This window comes from Periplaneta americana, chromosome 6, assembly GCF_040183065.1.
Source record: "Periplaneta americana isolate PAMFEO1 chromosome 6, P.americana_PAMFEO1_priV1, whole genome shotgun sequence".
NCBI classification, from domain to species: Eukaryota; Metazoa; Arthropoda; class Insecta; order Blattodea; family Blattidae; genus Periplaneta; species Periplaneta americana.
In genome coordinates this window covers 148,443,589-148,461,785 of record NC_091122.1, presented here as the reverse complement: position 1 = coordinate 148,461,785, position 18,197 = coordinate 148,443,589, and the positions used below count along the sequence as shown (strand labels likewise).

At 35.3% G+C, this 18,197-nt stretch overlaps 2 protein-coding genes across 2 annotated transcripts in view; both read right to left on the bottom strand.

The window, feature by feature from the left end:
* The window catches only part of LOC138702274 (serpin A9-like), a 238,260-nt gene extending 223,567 nt beyond the window's left edge, over window positions 1-14,693 (bottom strand). The window contains exons 1-2 of the mRNA XM_069829855.1: window positions 14,667-14,693; window positions 9,831-9,893 (exon numbers count right to left, since the gene is read on the bottom strand). Coding sequence (XP_069685956.1) covers window positions 9,831-9,893; window positions 14,667-14,693 — 90 coding nt within the window. The remainder of the gene's footprint in view (window positions 1-9,830; window positions 9,894-14,666) is intronic.
* Window positions 14,694-16,333: 1,640 nt separating this feature from the next.
* LOC138701913 (uncharacterized) overlaps window positions 16,334-18,197 on the bottom strand; it is a 50,264-nt gene continuing 48,400 nt past the window's right edge. Inside the window, exon 19 of the mRNA XM_069829274.1 lies at window positions 16,334-17,373. The gene's annotated coding sequence lies outside the window, so the exon portion shown is untranslated. The remainder of the gene's footprint in view (window positions 17,374-18,197) is intronic.

The window sequence follows — 18,197 nt, the reverse complement described above, 5'->3', positions numbered from 1 at the left end:
CGCACATTTGAACAGAGAAGTAGTTAATGAACGTTTCCAAATCGGTGGATTGGACGGGATGGTCCCGTGGGATGGCCAGCTCGGTCCCCCGACATAACATCAGATTTTTTATTAACGTGCAAATATTTTTAGAGGCAAACGGGTATAGTAAACTGAACCACATTATGCAAATCTCATTTTTCGAAGTTATTTTTCAGACATGAAAATATACTATATTTTTAGGTTCATTAATATTTCCAGGCGATTTGTTTTCTTTACGAACGCCTGGCTAAAGTAGTTACACGGAGGTCCAGGCTTGTGAGGGTTGTCTATCATCCAGACTTACCATGAAGGTCTTTGTACTACAATAGGTAACCAGGTAACTTAACTTGTGTCCAAACACAATCACATTTTGTGATTACGTTTTTACATTAACGCGTAGGATTAAATTCATTATTTATTTTGTACTGTAATACGTTCGAATTTCGAACACAACCTACATTTTATTCTCGTAAGGTTTATGGACTGCAATAAACCAAAAGCGATGAAAGTAATATTATCCAAATTTTTGGCCAATCGTGTTTTTTAACGACTTAATGATGTTCTTGGTAGGCCTTGTAAGTGAAACTTACAGCACAGTGCGGTAAGTGAATAGCAAATGAGTAACACCTATCGACAAATACGAGTAAAAACAAATGAATGACACCTACAGACAAACTAGAATGATTAATAATAAATTATTTTTTACTAGCCATACCCGTGCGCTCCGCTGCACCCGTTAGAAATAAATATAAAGTAATTACATAATTAAAATAGGACATTTGATCCAGGGAAGATTCGTGTTTGATAGAAGGATAAATCGTTTAATATGTTACTTAATTTAAATTGTATTTAAATAATTAAAATGCGATCATTTTGGTCCAGAGACCACTCATTTGGTGCAATGACAATTCCTTTAACATGTTTCTTAATTTTTATTACATGCATCCATACTTTAATGAAGACTGACATATCATTTAGATTTAATGTGTATACTTTATTTTACTTGCTATATGTTTCCATTGAATTATGATAATAACTTAATTTTAACCCTTGTTTTCTATGTATTCAGTAAATGGCGCTTGGGCCACTATGGTTCTGAACCCTTCAAATAACTTAAATAACTTAAATTATATTATATTATATTATATTATATTATATTATATTATATTATATTATATTATATTATATTATATTATATTATATTATATTATATTATATTATATAAAAATGTGTTGATAGCGGATGTACACCGATAAGTAAGTTTTTAATTTGTTATGGGGGCTCTTGAATCTCAGGAGGAACAAATTTTATTTTACAACAGCGCAACATAATCTGCTTGGCTCATTACTCAATTTTTTTGCATTGCATTTAATGCATATGTATTTTATGTATTTTAACACGATTCAATTGAACATAGTTAAAATTTGGATTATAAAATAATAGAATGCTAAGTTAACATATTATTACTGCATACTAAATCAATACACTCTTGTGGGTCGTTAATTCTCTGAGATAAACATTATTTTAAGAAGTACAGGAAACGAATACACAGAATAGCCTATCAAGTTGTTTGTGCATAAGAAGCTATTTTAATCTTACCTGTCCTCAATTCACTCCGAAGTTACTGTAATAACATTATAGCATTATATCCATATTGAGAAACTACACTTTCCAATGGTGAAATAATAATTAATTACACAAATCGGTTAATTTAGCTTCCGATATTACTTCATACAAACACAGAAACATTCTCTGTAGGCTATGATTCATAGCTTTCGATTGTTGTTGACCAAGGCCCCTTATAGACTAATTCATTTGTTTATTTCATTACACCGCCTTAGATGGCAGTTATTTTAATTTTGAAACTCATTTATCTCATTAAATATCAGTCCTACCAAAATTTTTCAAAGAATAACACTTATCGGAAATGATTTTTAAAGAAATTTTTGTTATGTAACATTTTTTACAAAAATCAATAATAAGCGAGATATTTCGATTTATTTAATTCAGACTCCTTATAACCCCCCCTTTTAAATAATGTATTTTGAATGCCATACAGCCTAAAATCTAAGTTACAACGAACTTAATTTATATTCCAATTTTCATCGAAATCGGTTCAGCCATTATCGCGTGAAAAGGTAACAAACATACAGACAGACAGACAGACAGACATACAAACAAAAATTTCAAAAAAGCGATTTTCGGTTTCAGGGTGGTTAATTATGTATGATAGGACCAATTACTTTTGGAAAATCGAAAATTACCAGAAAAATTTTGGCTACAGATTTATTATTAGTATCCTAGATTAAGATCGGACAAAAAAATAGTATGCAATACATGTGTGTTAAGTGTTGCAGAAATTCAAAAATTGAAAAGACTCTATTTTGTCTCGTCTTTTAAGAATTTTCCTCGATTCTGTAAATCTCACTTACCACACTCGTATCGCAATATACTACATCGAAACAAAAAAAATATATATTTTTTATAAAATACGTAGCACTCACTTCTAAACTAAGACAACAGAATTAAAAGATGTACTATTCAAATTTTCCTTTGTAAATAGTAAGATTTCGTCTTCTAGGCAATCCCCGTTCAGGAAAAGTATTTAATAATAATGAAAAAAAAAAAAAAAAAAAAAAAAGAAACACACGAAATAAAATAATCACTCAACTGTTACACATAAGTTAATATTTTCTTAACTATAGTGCTTATGCTATAGAAAGTTTTACAAAAGTGATCAGATTACGAAGAAAGCGTCACGTTGCTGTCCTCATACAAAGACGAATAAATCCTGAATCCTTGAGTCTTCGGTACACAACGAACATTAATCTACTTGAAATCCCAAGATATGATAATAGTAGCCAATAGAACTGTCTTGACACGTTTGCAGATTCTCTTCCTGTTTTGTACATTAAATGAATATCGGATAATGTATCATCAGTGAATTCTTCCACTACGTAAAATGTTGGTGAGCGAGATTTCTGCAAAGTTAATGGCCCTTAACTGACTGAGGAAGAGTTTGTGTTCGAGTAAATATAGTTTCATTCATAAAACATTAGAACTTAAAATAAGTGGTTCATTTATAGGAAACTATTAGAGCAAGGTGAGAAAGTAAATAGGGCGTTGTTTTACACGCATATTTCTAATATCAAAGTACAGGGACATCATTTTATTTTTACTTCAATTTTTATTGTACCTGAGTTTTTGAATATACTTCACTCTACTAATGAAGTTCCAACTGTCCTCCACACAGGACCAATGCCGCATATGGTAAACAGTACTGAGTTAGTGAGTATAGTAGCCTACGTTCCAGAAATATGTTTGCGTTTTCCAGTAACGAAAGAGCTTTCAACATTGAATCATATTTTCGCACAGGTACTGTCGTCCGTTTGCCTAATTTCCCCCCACCTGCTTTTGCTCACCCCTCTGTAAAGGCTAGTGGCTGGGCTGTCTTAGCTCTTTTCTGAAAACATTAAATTCTGTTAGGAATTGGACGTCTACGTAATATTATACAACTGTTTAAAATAATTTAAATAAGAGGGCCTCGTTAAGTAATTAACTGTCACGTGATTTCCTCCCTTTCTACGATCCTGCGACATAACCACTTGGACGGACAGTAGATAGCATGTCTGAGTAATTTTATCTGTGCGGGTCGGGCAGAAGTGAAGATTGAATTTACAGCAGGTAGGTACAGAATTATTTCAACACGAGTTACTAGTACGAAGGACGAAACTGGTAATTTAAATTAGATGCAATTAGTCTATAGTGCGCTAACATGCACAAAAGAACTGAAACCTGTATCAAAATGAACGGTGACCATTTTCAAAAATGTGTTCAAATATCCATATTACGATTATCTTTCAATTTAACTTCATTCTCTATATTGTACGCTATGTGCTGTAGACAATATAATACAGTACACACTGCATAATGATTACGTTCGCATGGATAACTCAGTTCGTGAGTAAAAACACTTATTGTTAATACTGTACTGTATTTTGATTAAACAAAAACCTAATGAAAATGATCAAACTCAAAGTTGCGATATTTCCTAGTTTACGTAAATGGATGAACTACTTTTCTTCCATCCTATACCTAGTAAAGTGATTTGTTTGTATTTTACGCGAATATCGTCGAACTCCAGTCGTGGAAGGGGGTAGTAAACAGCGTTTCCGGTTCTCAACCGTTAATCCAAAGGTTAATATTAAAAATGTTAGTAAAAATAAAATGATGTCCCTGTATTTGCACGCTTCCTTAAAACCATACACAGGGTGGAGGTGAAATAATCCTGCAGATTTTCAGGGAGAATAGCTCATGTTTGTACGTAACAAAAAATTGTAATACCATATTAGTAGAAAGTCCATAGTTTTCTCAGAAAAAAATTTTTTACTGAAATGTTGAACTATTCGATAACTATTGCGAGTAGTATTGATTTTTGCCCACATTTTTAGAAAATCGAATAAAGAATTTATCCCTCTGGTATATTTCAATAGCGTGGACGGTTTTCGTGTAGAATTAATTTAAAAACCACTAATTTCAAGCCACTGAACGATGCGAGCAGTTTGTAATATTGTAGGCAGAAAAAAATATCGGAGGTAGTTCACTAAGGGTACGTACCTACAAGCTGGAGCGACGATAAACGGTAAAAGAAGCAGCGATGCTATATCAGAGAGAATTGAAGCATGCATTGTCATTGAGGTGTGCATATTGGAGTAAAGATAAAAGCGAAGATACACGGTAAAAGCGACGAAAAAGATAAGTTCCATTTTCTTCGCTCTTGTCGTTCATATAATCTCTGATTAAGATAATATTGATCTGTATAATGACCGGTGGTTATCAATATATCCGAATATTAATAGATTTATTATTATTTCGGCATATTAAATTAATTGTTGTAGATATTGGCAAATTGATCAGTTGTGTATTTATTCGTGATACATTATGTGATCACAATAACCAATCACAGCACAACGAATTTATACTACCTTTGGGATGAGAAACGGGTTCAATTTTGTACGTATTTAAGTTATATTAAACTTGAACCTAGCAGCTGATATTTCCTATAATCTTCTTTCATTAAGTGGATGCATAGAATATCTTCTACTGATAAATCAAAATGTTCGCTTCCCGCGTCCTCGTTGCTTCGATATGAACACTTGATTCTTTGATAATGCCAAAGCGTCGCTAGGCCATTTCTTTTATCATTTATCGTTGCTCCAACGTGTACCTACCCTAAGGCAGACAGATCTGAGTTCGCTGACCTCTTATATCTGTATTACAAGAACAAAAAGGCGGCGATATTGCCAAACTGCTTAAACTTCCAACTTATGCGATCTGCGCCAGGAATTTGATTCGAGATTTAAAGACTAGGAAAATTTTCAGTTTTATTTTCGATTCTTATCTGTAATTGGAACTTATTTATTCACTTTACGATACTTAATTGAAGGATAAATATCAAAACAAAAGATTTTATCTGACTTTTGATGAACTTTCCATGTGTTAGATTTCCCCGATTGTACATACATGTTCGGATCCACATATCTGTGCGAACAGTAATTTTTCCTATGATGAAGATAAATAAGCCATGTCATGGAAGCAAAGTATCGGATCACAACTTAAAATGTGCTCTTAGATTATGCACTGTACGAACAATTGTTCCAAACTTTGAGAAATTGCTGAGGGAAAAGCAAATTAAATCCCGAAAAATCAGTGCTAATGCCAGTGTTGAATGAAATGAATGTAGTTAATTTCTGCATTACTGTTCCTAGGACTTTTGTATGTTTTGTTCAACATTTTCCCGAACAGAAGCAGTTTACACATTTACAGTAACTATCATGCATTACCCGAATAATTAACATGAAATGTATACCTATTACATTTCTGAAAGTAATGGTATCCAAACTGATCAACTTCTAACTTTGTTGAAAATAGGCTACAATGTTTTTCAAATTGCTTAACATTGTTTATTTAGTTATTTCTATTTAGCCCGTATCTCTTTGCATCAGAAAACAATCATAAACCTATGCAGTAAATTCATATTGTGGTCCCGCCGCTGAACGTCTTACCTGCCCTGTTACGACTTTCCCTCGCTGAGAGGGCGAGCGGACAAGGCTTGATGACGACACAGTGCTCTGAGTTGGGGACCATTGAACTAGATAAAAAATCTACTCGCTTTTGTTACAAATGAAGCAGATTTAGAGATGTGCGTATTCCGTTAGGTAATCTTGCGCAACGTTTCCAGTTTCAACAAGTTTAAAAAAAGCTGTATTTTTATAACGTAAAACCTGAAAATACTGAATGAAGTTTCACAAATTCTGATACGCATTACGAGTACCTTATAGTTAGGGCCTATGTTGGAGTTCGATATAAGAAACCTGCACTGAACATCTGTAACTAGTACAGTCCAACCGTCAGTAAAACGGGGCAGCAATGTAAGATGTGTAACGTCAAAAGTATAATGATTTTAGAGAAATGTTTTCAGATTTAAATCATTAAAAGTTATTGTATTAAAAAGCAATGTAGACATTCCAAGAGTTCTCAAGTGATACTTTTTATAAGGAAATAGAAACAGTATGTGTATACAGAGTACGAATTAACAGGAGGATTGGGGGGGGGGGGTCCACCTCCGTTAGAAAGTTATTCCCCTCTTATGAATTCATATGAACATCCCTACCAGGGATATCTTCTATCGTCCTCACAAAATATAATTATCATTACTTTTTTATTCTTACTTTCAATGTTTACATTTTACCACAGTAATGTCAACAACAGAAATAATAATTATTTTATGTAGGCCTATAGTATTCTCTATCTAGGATTCTATCACACTCTCATCAGAAATCTTAGTTCGCACCATGGGTGTAAAGTATTTAACCACATTCTACTATATAGCTACTGTACAGTCACGAAGCTTTAGTTTTGAGGGTGCTAGAAACAATAGACTGTGACGGTACTATTTTGCATTGCCTGTAATGAGGCGATATTAGCGATCCTAGTGTTGAGCAACTATCTAATGTTTGCATATTTACTCAGTGGCGGCTCGTGAACTTGTGGATTGGGAGAGCTGCAGTAGATTTCGGTACATGCAAATTTCACTTCTTGATACCATTACTAATAAAAATAGGACAAAAATAAATGCACTACATATCAAAAAACCAAAACTTTCTGACTTAATCGGGAGATGTCTGTGGGACCATTTGCTAATCCCTAAGAAAAACTAATACCATCGATTTCAGTCTGAATTTCAGATCGGCAGACACTCAACTTACAATCTACCAGTTCATTCTGAATTGTCTTAGAATAACCTTAAACAGTGGCATGTTCCAAATGATTTTTGAGAGGCTCGTTTAGATTACTCACGAACTGTAGCAACCCACGAAACACATCAGGGTTCTTCGAATCGTTTTTTCATCATGTCCCCTAACGGGAAGTTCATATTGGCCACAAAATTTGATACAATCAATATATTTTTTTAAATAATTTCACGATTTTTTCTCAATTGCACAGCAGTATGAGTTGCGTAACATAGCCAATGAAACAATATTTTTTCAGGTGAGACTGCGAAGATTCGTGCATTTTGCTTTTTAGGGCCAAACATCCTAAATCTGTCACACCACTCCTAGTCCATGCAGCATCACCACCGAAGAGGAGGCAAGGAAAACAAAATACAGATTTGTTTTTTGTTCACATCCCGTAACCACAAATCCTTAGCGTAAATTTCATTGTTATACTTCCTTACATATATGCACTATTTCGGCTGGATGAAGCTTAAGTAAGATTTAAGTCGGGTAACGGACGACCCTTTAATTTCACTTCATTACATCAATATTCTCCGCAAGGGAAAGTTGAGAAAAATAAAATTAATATTCTGTAATTCACACACACTCATGCTTGCAAATTTGCACTGGTTAAGTTACGGTATTAAGACGTCACACCAAAGCAACACTCAGATATACTGATGGTCAACAATTTTCTAAAACTGGAAAAGAATTCTCTTTCGTATTTTACGTGCTATATCAAAAGGATTCTACTCATGCAATCATTTTGAGTTAAGGCAAATATTAGGTTCTGCTGGAGGCTGGATATATACGTAATAATAAGGCAAAATACAATATTAATTTCGTTATATAACTCGATAAGATTCTACAACAATAAGTATGTGAAAAGAAAATAAAAATTTGTCATTAAGTTTCAAGGGAATAGAGAATCCATTTGACGCAGCATTACAATAGCGGTGTGAGAGGAGAGGAAAGATCCCTTGTGGCCTGGCTCTGCAAGCCACTGCAGCGAGATATGGGTTTTAAACAGCGGCAGTTTCCCTCTGCTTCCCTTCACCTCTCTACCCTCTGACCATGCAAGACACACTCTCTATGAGCTGACCACCCTGCAGATCCCAGGACGACTTTGAAAGCAGTGCAATTCCAGTACAGTCGACGCGCAAAAAGATTGTGCATAAGATAATAGTACACATTCCCGGTCAGATGAAATATAAAGCAATTTACCAATAAAAGCTGTAACAATTCTTCTACAAATTAAAATAAATATTATTTTTATTTTCCTGTCAAAGCAGGGAGTGCTGCAGCTCCGCAGCTCTTATGGACGAGCCGCCCCTGCTTATAGTTAGAGACTATGTTGAAGTTCGATATAAGAAACCTGCGCGGAACAGCTGTAACTAGTACACACCAACCGTCGGTAAAACGGGGCAGCAATGTAAGATGGGTAACGTCGAAAGTATAATAATTTTAGAGTAATGTTTTGAGATCTGAATCATTAAAAGTTATTATATTAAAAAGCAATGTAGATATTCCAAGAGTTCTCAAGTGATACTTTTTATAAGGAAATAGAAAATATATTTATACACAGGGTACGAATTAAGAGCAGGATTGGGGGGGGGGGAATCCACCCCCCTGTTAGAAAGTTATTCCCCTCTCATAAATTCGTATTAACATCCCTACCAGGGATATCTTCTATCGCACTCACAAAAAATAATTATCATTACTTTTTATTCTTACTTTCAATGTTTACATTTTACCACAGTAATGTCAACAACAGAAATAATCATTATTTTATGTATAGTATGGTCTGACATGTTTACCAAAGAGGCGGGGAAACAATGGTCGAGGACAGCAAAGAACAGAGTTTTGTGGAAAGAACTAGGGAAGGTCATTGTAAATAGATAACGTAATCAGTGTTAAGATATTGTAAATAGTGAAGTCAGTATTACTAAAAGTGTAAGATAAGTTTTGTAAATAGTAAAGTCAGTGTTGAGAAAGTGTCAGGTAAATAGTGTAAATAGTAATCAGTGTTTGTCAAAGTGCCAGTGTCAGTATAATGTGTGTAGTGCAAGAAAAAAAATGAACAAAGAACAGTGCTGAGACTAGTTAAAGTTGAACAGGGTTATTAACTATGTCACAAAAGTAGTATACACGACAAGCTCGCCTGGATTGGCTCACCAAGCGAGTACACTTGAGCCATCCCTGTCGAGGGGATTCTAACCCCATCACAGGAGGCCTGTGCCCAACATGGGACATTATGGTTAACATTCATTCTCTATCTAGGATTCTATCACACTCTCATCAGAAATCTTAGTTCGCACCCTGGGTGTACAGTATTTAACCTAAATCTACTGTAACTTATGTGCTTTGTAGGCACTTAATAGAACATTTTGAAACGAACAGAGTTAGCCTACGTTGTATATATTCCAGAATTAGGAAATTGCAGTACGTGCATGACACCAGTATGTTAAATCCACGATGAAGTTTGAATTTCATTGTATTAATATGAAATAATTATAAAATTCGTCGTCTTACCTGAAACCCATCCACGGATCTGCGCGACCGCAACAGGCACCACGTCTTCTCACAACACAAGTACTAGTAAGAATGATGGAGAGAGATTCAAACCAAGGGCTATAGATGCCACTAGAATCGGTTTATCAACCAACCCCCCCCCCCGCCCACTTCTCTTATATCCAACGAAAATAAGCGAACCTCGGACGAAAAATATAATGTGAACATAACGCGTAAGAAGTAAACGAATTGATGAACGAATGAATGACAAATAAAGTCTATATTAAATAATGTAAGATTAATGACAAATGAATAAAATAAAGATGTAAGAATGTTTAAGACGCAGTATAAGCTCCATATCCTCTCTGTTTTATCGTTCAACTCTTCACTATTTTATACAGGGACATCATTTTATTTTAGTTGGTTGTTTAACGACGCTGTATCAACTACCAGGTTATTTAGCGCCAATGAGATTGGTGATAGCGAGATATCTGACGAATGAGGCCGAGGATTCGCCATAGATTACCTTGCATTTACATTACGGCTGGGGAAAACCTCGGAAAAAACCCAACCAGGTAATCAGCCCAAGCGGGGATCCAACCCGCGCCCGAACGTAACTTCAGACCGGTAGGCAAGCACCTTAACTGACTGAGCCACGCCGGTGGCTACATCATTTTATTTTTACTAACATTTTTAATATTAACCTGGCTATAACTTTGGATTAACAGTTGAGAACTGGAAACATCGTTTGCTACCCCCTTCCACGGCTGGAGTTCGATGATACTGACGTAAAATACAAACAAATCACTTTACTAGGTATAGGAGGGAAGAAAAATGGTTCATCCATTTACGTAAACTAAGAAATATCGCGATTTTGAGTTTGATAATTTTCATTAGGTTTTTGTTTAATCAAAATACAGTACTGTATTAACAATAAGTATTTTTACTCACAAACTGAGCTATCCATTCGGACGTATTCATTATGCAGTGTATATTATACTGTCTACAGCACTTTAGCGTACAATATGGAGAATGAAGTTAAATTGAAAAATAATCATAATATGGATATTTAAACACATTTTTGAAAATGGTGGCCGTTCATTTCGATACAGGCTTCAGTTGTTTTGTGCATATTATCGCACTATAGACTATTGCATCTAATTCCAATTACCAGTTTCGTCCTTCATACTAGTAACTCATGTTGAAATAATTCTGTACCTGCTCTGTAAAAGAGTACCTTATGTACTGTAAATTCAATCTTCACTTCTGCCTGATCTGAAAAGATAAAATGATTGAGATATGCTATCTACTGTCCGCCCAAATGGTTTTGTCGCAGGGTCGTAGAAAGGGGGAAATCACGTGACAGTTAATTACTTAACGAGGCCCTTTTATTTAAATTATTTTAAACATTGCATAATACCGTATTACGTAGACGTCCAATTCCTAACAAAAATTAATGTTTTCAGAAAAGAGCTGAACTAACCTTTACAGAGGGGCGAGCAGAAGCGGGTGGAGGAAACCAGAATGCGACGTAGGCAAACGGACGACAGTACCTGAGCGAAAATATGATTCAATATTGAAAGCTCTTTCGTCACTGGAAAACGCGAACATATTTCTGGTATGTACTACACTCACTAACTCAGTACTGTTTACTATAACCTTAAGGCGGCCTTGGTTCTGTGTGTAGAACGGTTGGAAGTTTACTAGTAGAAGGGTGGGAGTGAAGCAAGAGGAGAGAGTTCTACTCCTCTTGGCCTATATGGATCATATGCGGAGACTAAGAGGAAGGCAGAAAATATTAAATATTGGAGAATGCTGTGTTTGCAGCAAAAGACCTGGCCTTGGACAAAAAACTATGAATATTATTATAATATAAAAGTAATGACATAATAATTATTATTACTTATTATCTGTGCTTTTTTTCTGGCGGAATGCCGTTTCAGCACCTTTATCTTATGTTTTTCATTATGGAACTGATAAATGTGTTACAAATTATGTTAAAAACGTAATTATTCTTCGAGCTCCGCTTAAACGGCCCACAGGCAGAAGATGTTGTAGGATACGTCGTACTAGAAGTTGGAAGTAAATTCGTTTAGACATGTTCGCTACTTTTACCACAAACGTAACTGTAGTTCGACAGGTAATGTCCCGTCGCTCTAATTTCCGGCAGCCAATCGCGTTGCATGTAGGCTACATTTATACGTGTGCGTCTTGTGATTCGCTGATTCATTTCTTAAGGCTCGATAAATACTTAATATAATCGCCCGTCATTTTAGCTCTTTCGTTGGCGTTTGCAGAAAGCACACGAAGACGTTATTTGCCGCTCAATTATTTGCTGAATTACATTGCGTTTGATTTATTATCATAGGAGCTACGACATGATAATGTTTAACAGCGTGGCAAATAGATTCCTCGTATGGTAGCTCGGCAACGTAAGAACAAAAATGGCGAAGGATACTACCTACCTAGACTTTATAGAGCCTTCACATTCTAAGACGTAAGCAAAGAGGCGGAGTCACGCCGGAAATAACAGCGTCGGAACTATAGTACAATTTTACTGATCGTTAGAGATGATAGATTTACCGAACTATTTGACAAAAATGTAAGAACCTATACTTGCGAATTCTAAATGAGGCAATAGAGCAAGTGGACAGCTTCGACATTTTTATACAGTGCATTAAAATAGTATCCTTAATTATTGAAAATCCGTTAATTTCTACATCTTTTTTTATGGAATATTCAGTAGCCTAATCATGATTCATGCCATTATCCACAGAAATCGAACAATTTTTGTTGTTAAATACTAATTAGTTATTATGTAAGTACATGCAATCCTAGCATTAAAACACACTTGTTATGATGCACAATTGCCCTAATTTTGGCACTGGTGTCAGAAAAGGTTACCTAGCAACTAGTACTCCATGACGTCACAACACAATTTTATATAACATATCTGTAAGAAAAAGCTTCAAAACAACAACAAAATAACCATTGTCTTAGAAATAGTTACTTAGCAACCATGCAATAATTACGTCATATCTAGTATTAATGTCTCTACTACGTCATAACATTACATTTTGCAAATTGATAATAGTTTTTTTTTTTTTTGCATATTTTAATGCTAGAATAGCATAAAACGTTGTATGTACCACGTGTATAGTCTTCATTATAAACACTCGTGAAAATTAGTGTGCTTCCTTACGCTCATGTGTTAAGCATTCGGGTGTGTCAAAATTACTAAGATTATACATTAGTTACATAAATTGCGAATTCTTTCATTTGGTGACAAATCGCATAATATTTCTTATTTAAATACAGAAGCAGGTAATTCTTGCATACTATTGCAAGTTTCATTAAAATAAAAACACCACATTTTCAATGTAAAAATAAGTATTTTATATTATTCAAACATTAAAAAAATATTATCTTCACAATAATTTATATGAATATATAAAAGTGCTACAAAATTAGAACAAAGTAGAAACTGTGTGATCACATAATATGAATATACAAAAATAAATTTAATTTCAAGGTGACAGTTAATGATAATAAGGGAGACATCACATGCCACAATTAGGCATTATCACAGAGCACTACAAATGCTCAACACTGCCTACTATTCCGAAGATTTTAAAATATCATTTACATGCACATACAATATGCACAAGCTAGTTTGCACTTGCAATTTGAGCAAAGGATCTCTTTTGCGGAGAACTTTCTATATCTTCAGATAGGTCTGCAATTTGATTTCTAATGTTTATTGGGAAATTTGTCTAACAGACTTAGTTTCAATGTTTTTTTTTTATTTTAGTAGGTTATTTTACGACACTTTATCAACAGCTTTGGTTATTTAGCGTCTGAATGAGATGAAGGTGATAATGCCGGTGAAATGAGTCCGGGGTCCAACACCGTAAGTTACCTAGCATTTGCTCATATTGGGTTGAGGGAAAACCCCGGAAAAAACCTCAACCGGGTAACTTGTCCCGACCGGGAATCGAACCCAGGCCACCTGGTTTCGTGGCTAGACGTGCTAACCGTTATTCCACAGGCGTGGACCTTAGTTTCAATCGTTATGCAGTCATATATTCAGCTATCTTTGTACACCTCATAATGTACATGTGCTTTAAGTCTACTCCATTGCAAATTTGTATATGGTGAGACCCAAAAAAAGTCAATACCCCACTGTGTTCTGAGAGCATCTCTTAACAATATATTGGGATATGCTAACATGCAGTTAATTTTTTCAGTAAAACCTCAAATTAACAGACTATTTTGGGCAAAGAATTGTCCGTTAAACCGAAAGTCCATTAAATCTGAAATTTTTTAAAACAATAATATTTTTAGGATTATAATTTGAACATATTAATCTTACATTTTAAATGTACATACAGTTTTTCTGACGTCTACATCACAATAACAAATCACGTCACAGAGGATTTGTGTACAGGAGTGGCAAAAAAAAAAACCGGACTGACCCTGGCAGCTGATTTCAGTCACAGATTCAAATTTTGCTAGTCACAAAACACATCCATCTTGGATAGTTAATTGTAACAATGAAATTTATTGCAGTTGTTAGATTCTTAGCGTCTTTTGTTTCCTTCAGTGCCTCAAACTTACAAACAAAAAAACTTTGAGAGTTTTATTTTCATCTGGCATCAATATTACATTTCTACCTCTATTCGTCAAAGATAACTGCGTATTTTTACATTAAATAGCAGTACATACTTCTGGTTTCACTATCCATATTGAAATTACCACAGTTTGACACAATAAATAGCACAGGATTCTTTTGTATCAGCTACAAGGGTCAGTCCGGTTTTTTTTGCCACTACTGTACATTCTTATCTCACTACATACAGCGTGCTTCGGCTGACGACCAATCATAATGATAGTTGCATGGTGCAAAATCGTATCACAGCATCACACAGAACTGCATTTCATCTCATTATATAGAGTGTGCTTCCATTGAGGACCACAAATAATAACAATAATAATAATAATAATAATAATAATAATATTTTAAAATATAACAAAAATGTCCGGAAAAAATTAAAATATTATGTTTTATTTAACAATGCTTGCAACTGCCGAGGTTATATAGTGTTGCTGGTGTGCCAGAATTTTGTCTCGCAGGAGTTCTTTTACATACCAGTAAATCTACTGATATGAGCCTGTCGCATTTAAGCACACTTAAATGCCATCGACCTGGCCAGTGCTACACCAAATGCGCCCACCAGATTGACCAGAAAAAATTATCTGTTCAATGAAGGTTTACTGTACTCGTAAATTCCAATACCTGAATGTATCGAATATGAATGAGGTCTCGCCCACCTCATTGCATATTACATGACCAGTGTGAACTAGTCAGTTTGTTTTATTACCATTAAGTACGAGAAAAATTCGTACCGGCACCGGGAATCGAACCCAGGACCTCTCAGCTGTGCGCGCTGAGTGCTCTTAACCAACTGAGCCATGCCGGGACACGATCCACGACGCCGGCCGAACTCCTCTCGTAGTATTATGTTACGGCCTTACTACCTGCATTTAAGACGATACACGTCATGTACTGGGTGTTCATTTCAAAGTGTGTCATGACGTCACTGTTGTTGGGTCACCGATTTGAAGCGAGTTTCAGCTTATATGTTAGAGAAGTTGCCTATTATTCAAGGCGTTCTTCAATCTGAACTTGAGAACGTGTACGGTATAACTTGAACATCGTAGCAACAGATGGCGGTCTGTACGGTCTGTGTGCTACCATAACCTCTTTCGAACTGTGTTTTGCGCCGGCAAGTCGTACGCAGGGTATTTGTTATCATCGGTTGCGTACGGTAACATTCCACAACACAAATCAAATGCTCCGTGTCCATGTTGACTGTCGAAAGTTAATGTCAACAAATACGTAAGTAATCGTCTTAACCCTCTCCCCATATCCTGACAGTACGTATTTCCAAACAGTTCACATTCCTGCCACTACCGGCGTTACCGTACGTATCGGTACGTACTCTTCAGAATGAACGCCGTACTTGCTAGGCAACTTTTCTGCCTCTTAGGCTATACACCTCTGCGGAAGTGTAGGAAGATTGAATTCTCTAGGCTCATCGGCTAGTCACATGACGGCATATAGCGAGCCATGACACATTTTGAACTGAACACCCAGTATATACAGGAGCTCATATTAATATGCAATGAGGTGGGCGAGACCTCATTCATATTCGATACATATATAATGTTAACAGTTTTCAGAAACTGTTGTTGAATATGGCCATAAAGTCATTTAATATGCGCTCCTGTATATATATGACGTGTATCGTCTTAAATGCAGGTAGTAAGGCCGTAACATAATACTACAAGAGGAGTTCGGCCCACGTCGTGGATCGTGTCCCGGCATGGCTCAGTTGGTTAAGAGCACTCAGCGCGCACAGCTGAGAGGTCCTGGGTTCGATTCCCGGTGCCGGTACGAATTTTTCTCGTACTTAATGGTAATAAATCCAATACCTGAATATTGTATAAAACTGCCACCCATCTCTTATTGACAGAGATTGTTCTGCAAGGGAATAGTTTGTCCCGAGTTCAAGACATTGACGGCAATGTCCCAAAAATGTTTCTGTTGAATTCTCTCATAACCACAATGGGGAAAAGTTCTGAAAAGAATAATCATACAACAGTACTGCATGCCCATACAATGCTGTTTGACGCAAGAGACCACAACTCTGACAGGGTAGCAGCATGTATCTAAAATTGTAAAATAACGTAATTTATTTGGGTTCTAAAGATATAGATGTAGTATCATGTATAAATTGTCTAGCCGTTGGTTGCTAAGGAACTAGTTTGTTGTTTATCTATTTTTATTTTATTTTAACAAAGTTCTTGCGCACACATGGTGAATTATGTATTAAATTATCATAAATACCTATAGAATAATACATGCAGAAGCTTTCTGTCCATGAACCCAGTTTATTTTTAGATTATAGCAGAAAACTAACGAGGTTTGTGCAATCCAGTGCATGCAAATTATCACTTTGAAAAGATAGGTGATTATATGACACTGTATAATTATTGAAACCAAGTTTACTAGGTAGACTGGCCAGAAAGTGGCTGGAGATACGTGCTCATATGCAGAGAATATATTTCTCACCACAAGTCTTTCGCAAGAAGTTGCTATGAATAAGTTGTTTGTGCAAGCTAGTTTGTGCATATTACCTTGGTATGATACAATGTATATCTTGAGTTTTAAACTCCCGCAATAATTAACATCATTTTTAAATGTGTTAAAATTTCACTAGACTAAGGGGATTCAGGGAGAGGGGAACAAAATATGCATATGCAATCCCTAAAACAAACATTGGTAATTAAAGAAAAATACGAGGTGTGATCAAAAATAGCCTCATTCATTTTTGTGCCATCCAGTAGCAGACACAGATGAAACTAGAGTAACATGTGACTTCAGACAGACTGTGCATTTGTTCCAAGACTCCTCAGTGTTGACCAGAAAGAAATCTCTCTTCAGGTTGTGCGTAATCTTGATTTCACGGAAAAAATCGCAACTAGAGATGAAGCTTGGACCCTGGAACAAAAGCAGTAATATCAATGAAAGAATCCACATTCACAACCATCACAAACCAATGTAAAGTTCATATTTTAATCGTTTATTTTAAAAAGGGCACAAGTCACATTTTTGTGGAAATTGATGTTTTGTTATAAATATACTATATTGGGATAACCACATTAAGTTTAAAAAGGGCACATTCCTAACTCGCCTCCATTTGTTGCTATGGAGGTTAGATAAATACTTTTATTTGAGAAAGGGCACAGATCCGAACGAACGAGCTTTTGAAGGAAAATGCCCTATTAATGAAAAAAAATAGAAGACATCAAAAAAGTTCTCAAAAATGTAAGTGAAGAGGCAAAGTCTTTCTATGACACCATTGTGAATTGGCTAACTTCAACACAGGGTAATGCAGAGTAAAGTTTTTCATAATTTACAATTCATGTTGAGAAATAGTCAGCTAAGTCTCTTGTTAATAACATATATCAAAATATAATTAATTATTTATTCCGTCTTATGGATTAAGCATTGATTACATATGAAAGAAAAAATTGATGTGTTACATCTTATTTAGTCTTAATACTAACGTTTTCGCCCTTTGTAGGGCATCTTCAGGTACCACGAGATATAACAGATACCAACAAACACATCCCTTCATTTCAACAACCTGTGTACAGTGATGATTTAGATTTTTCACATGATTTTATAGGAGCACAGAACACTTAACAAGAATTTTACTCGCTCCATGAAATTAGTCATATATACTTTTACGACTCTATACATTTAATAATATCATGTCTTTTATACTTCTAGTAATTTATTGATTTTACTATGATCAGCAC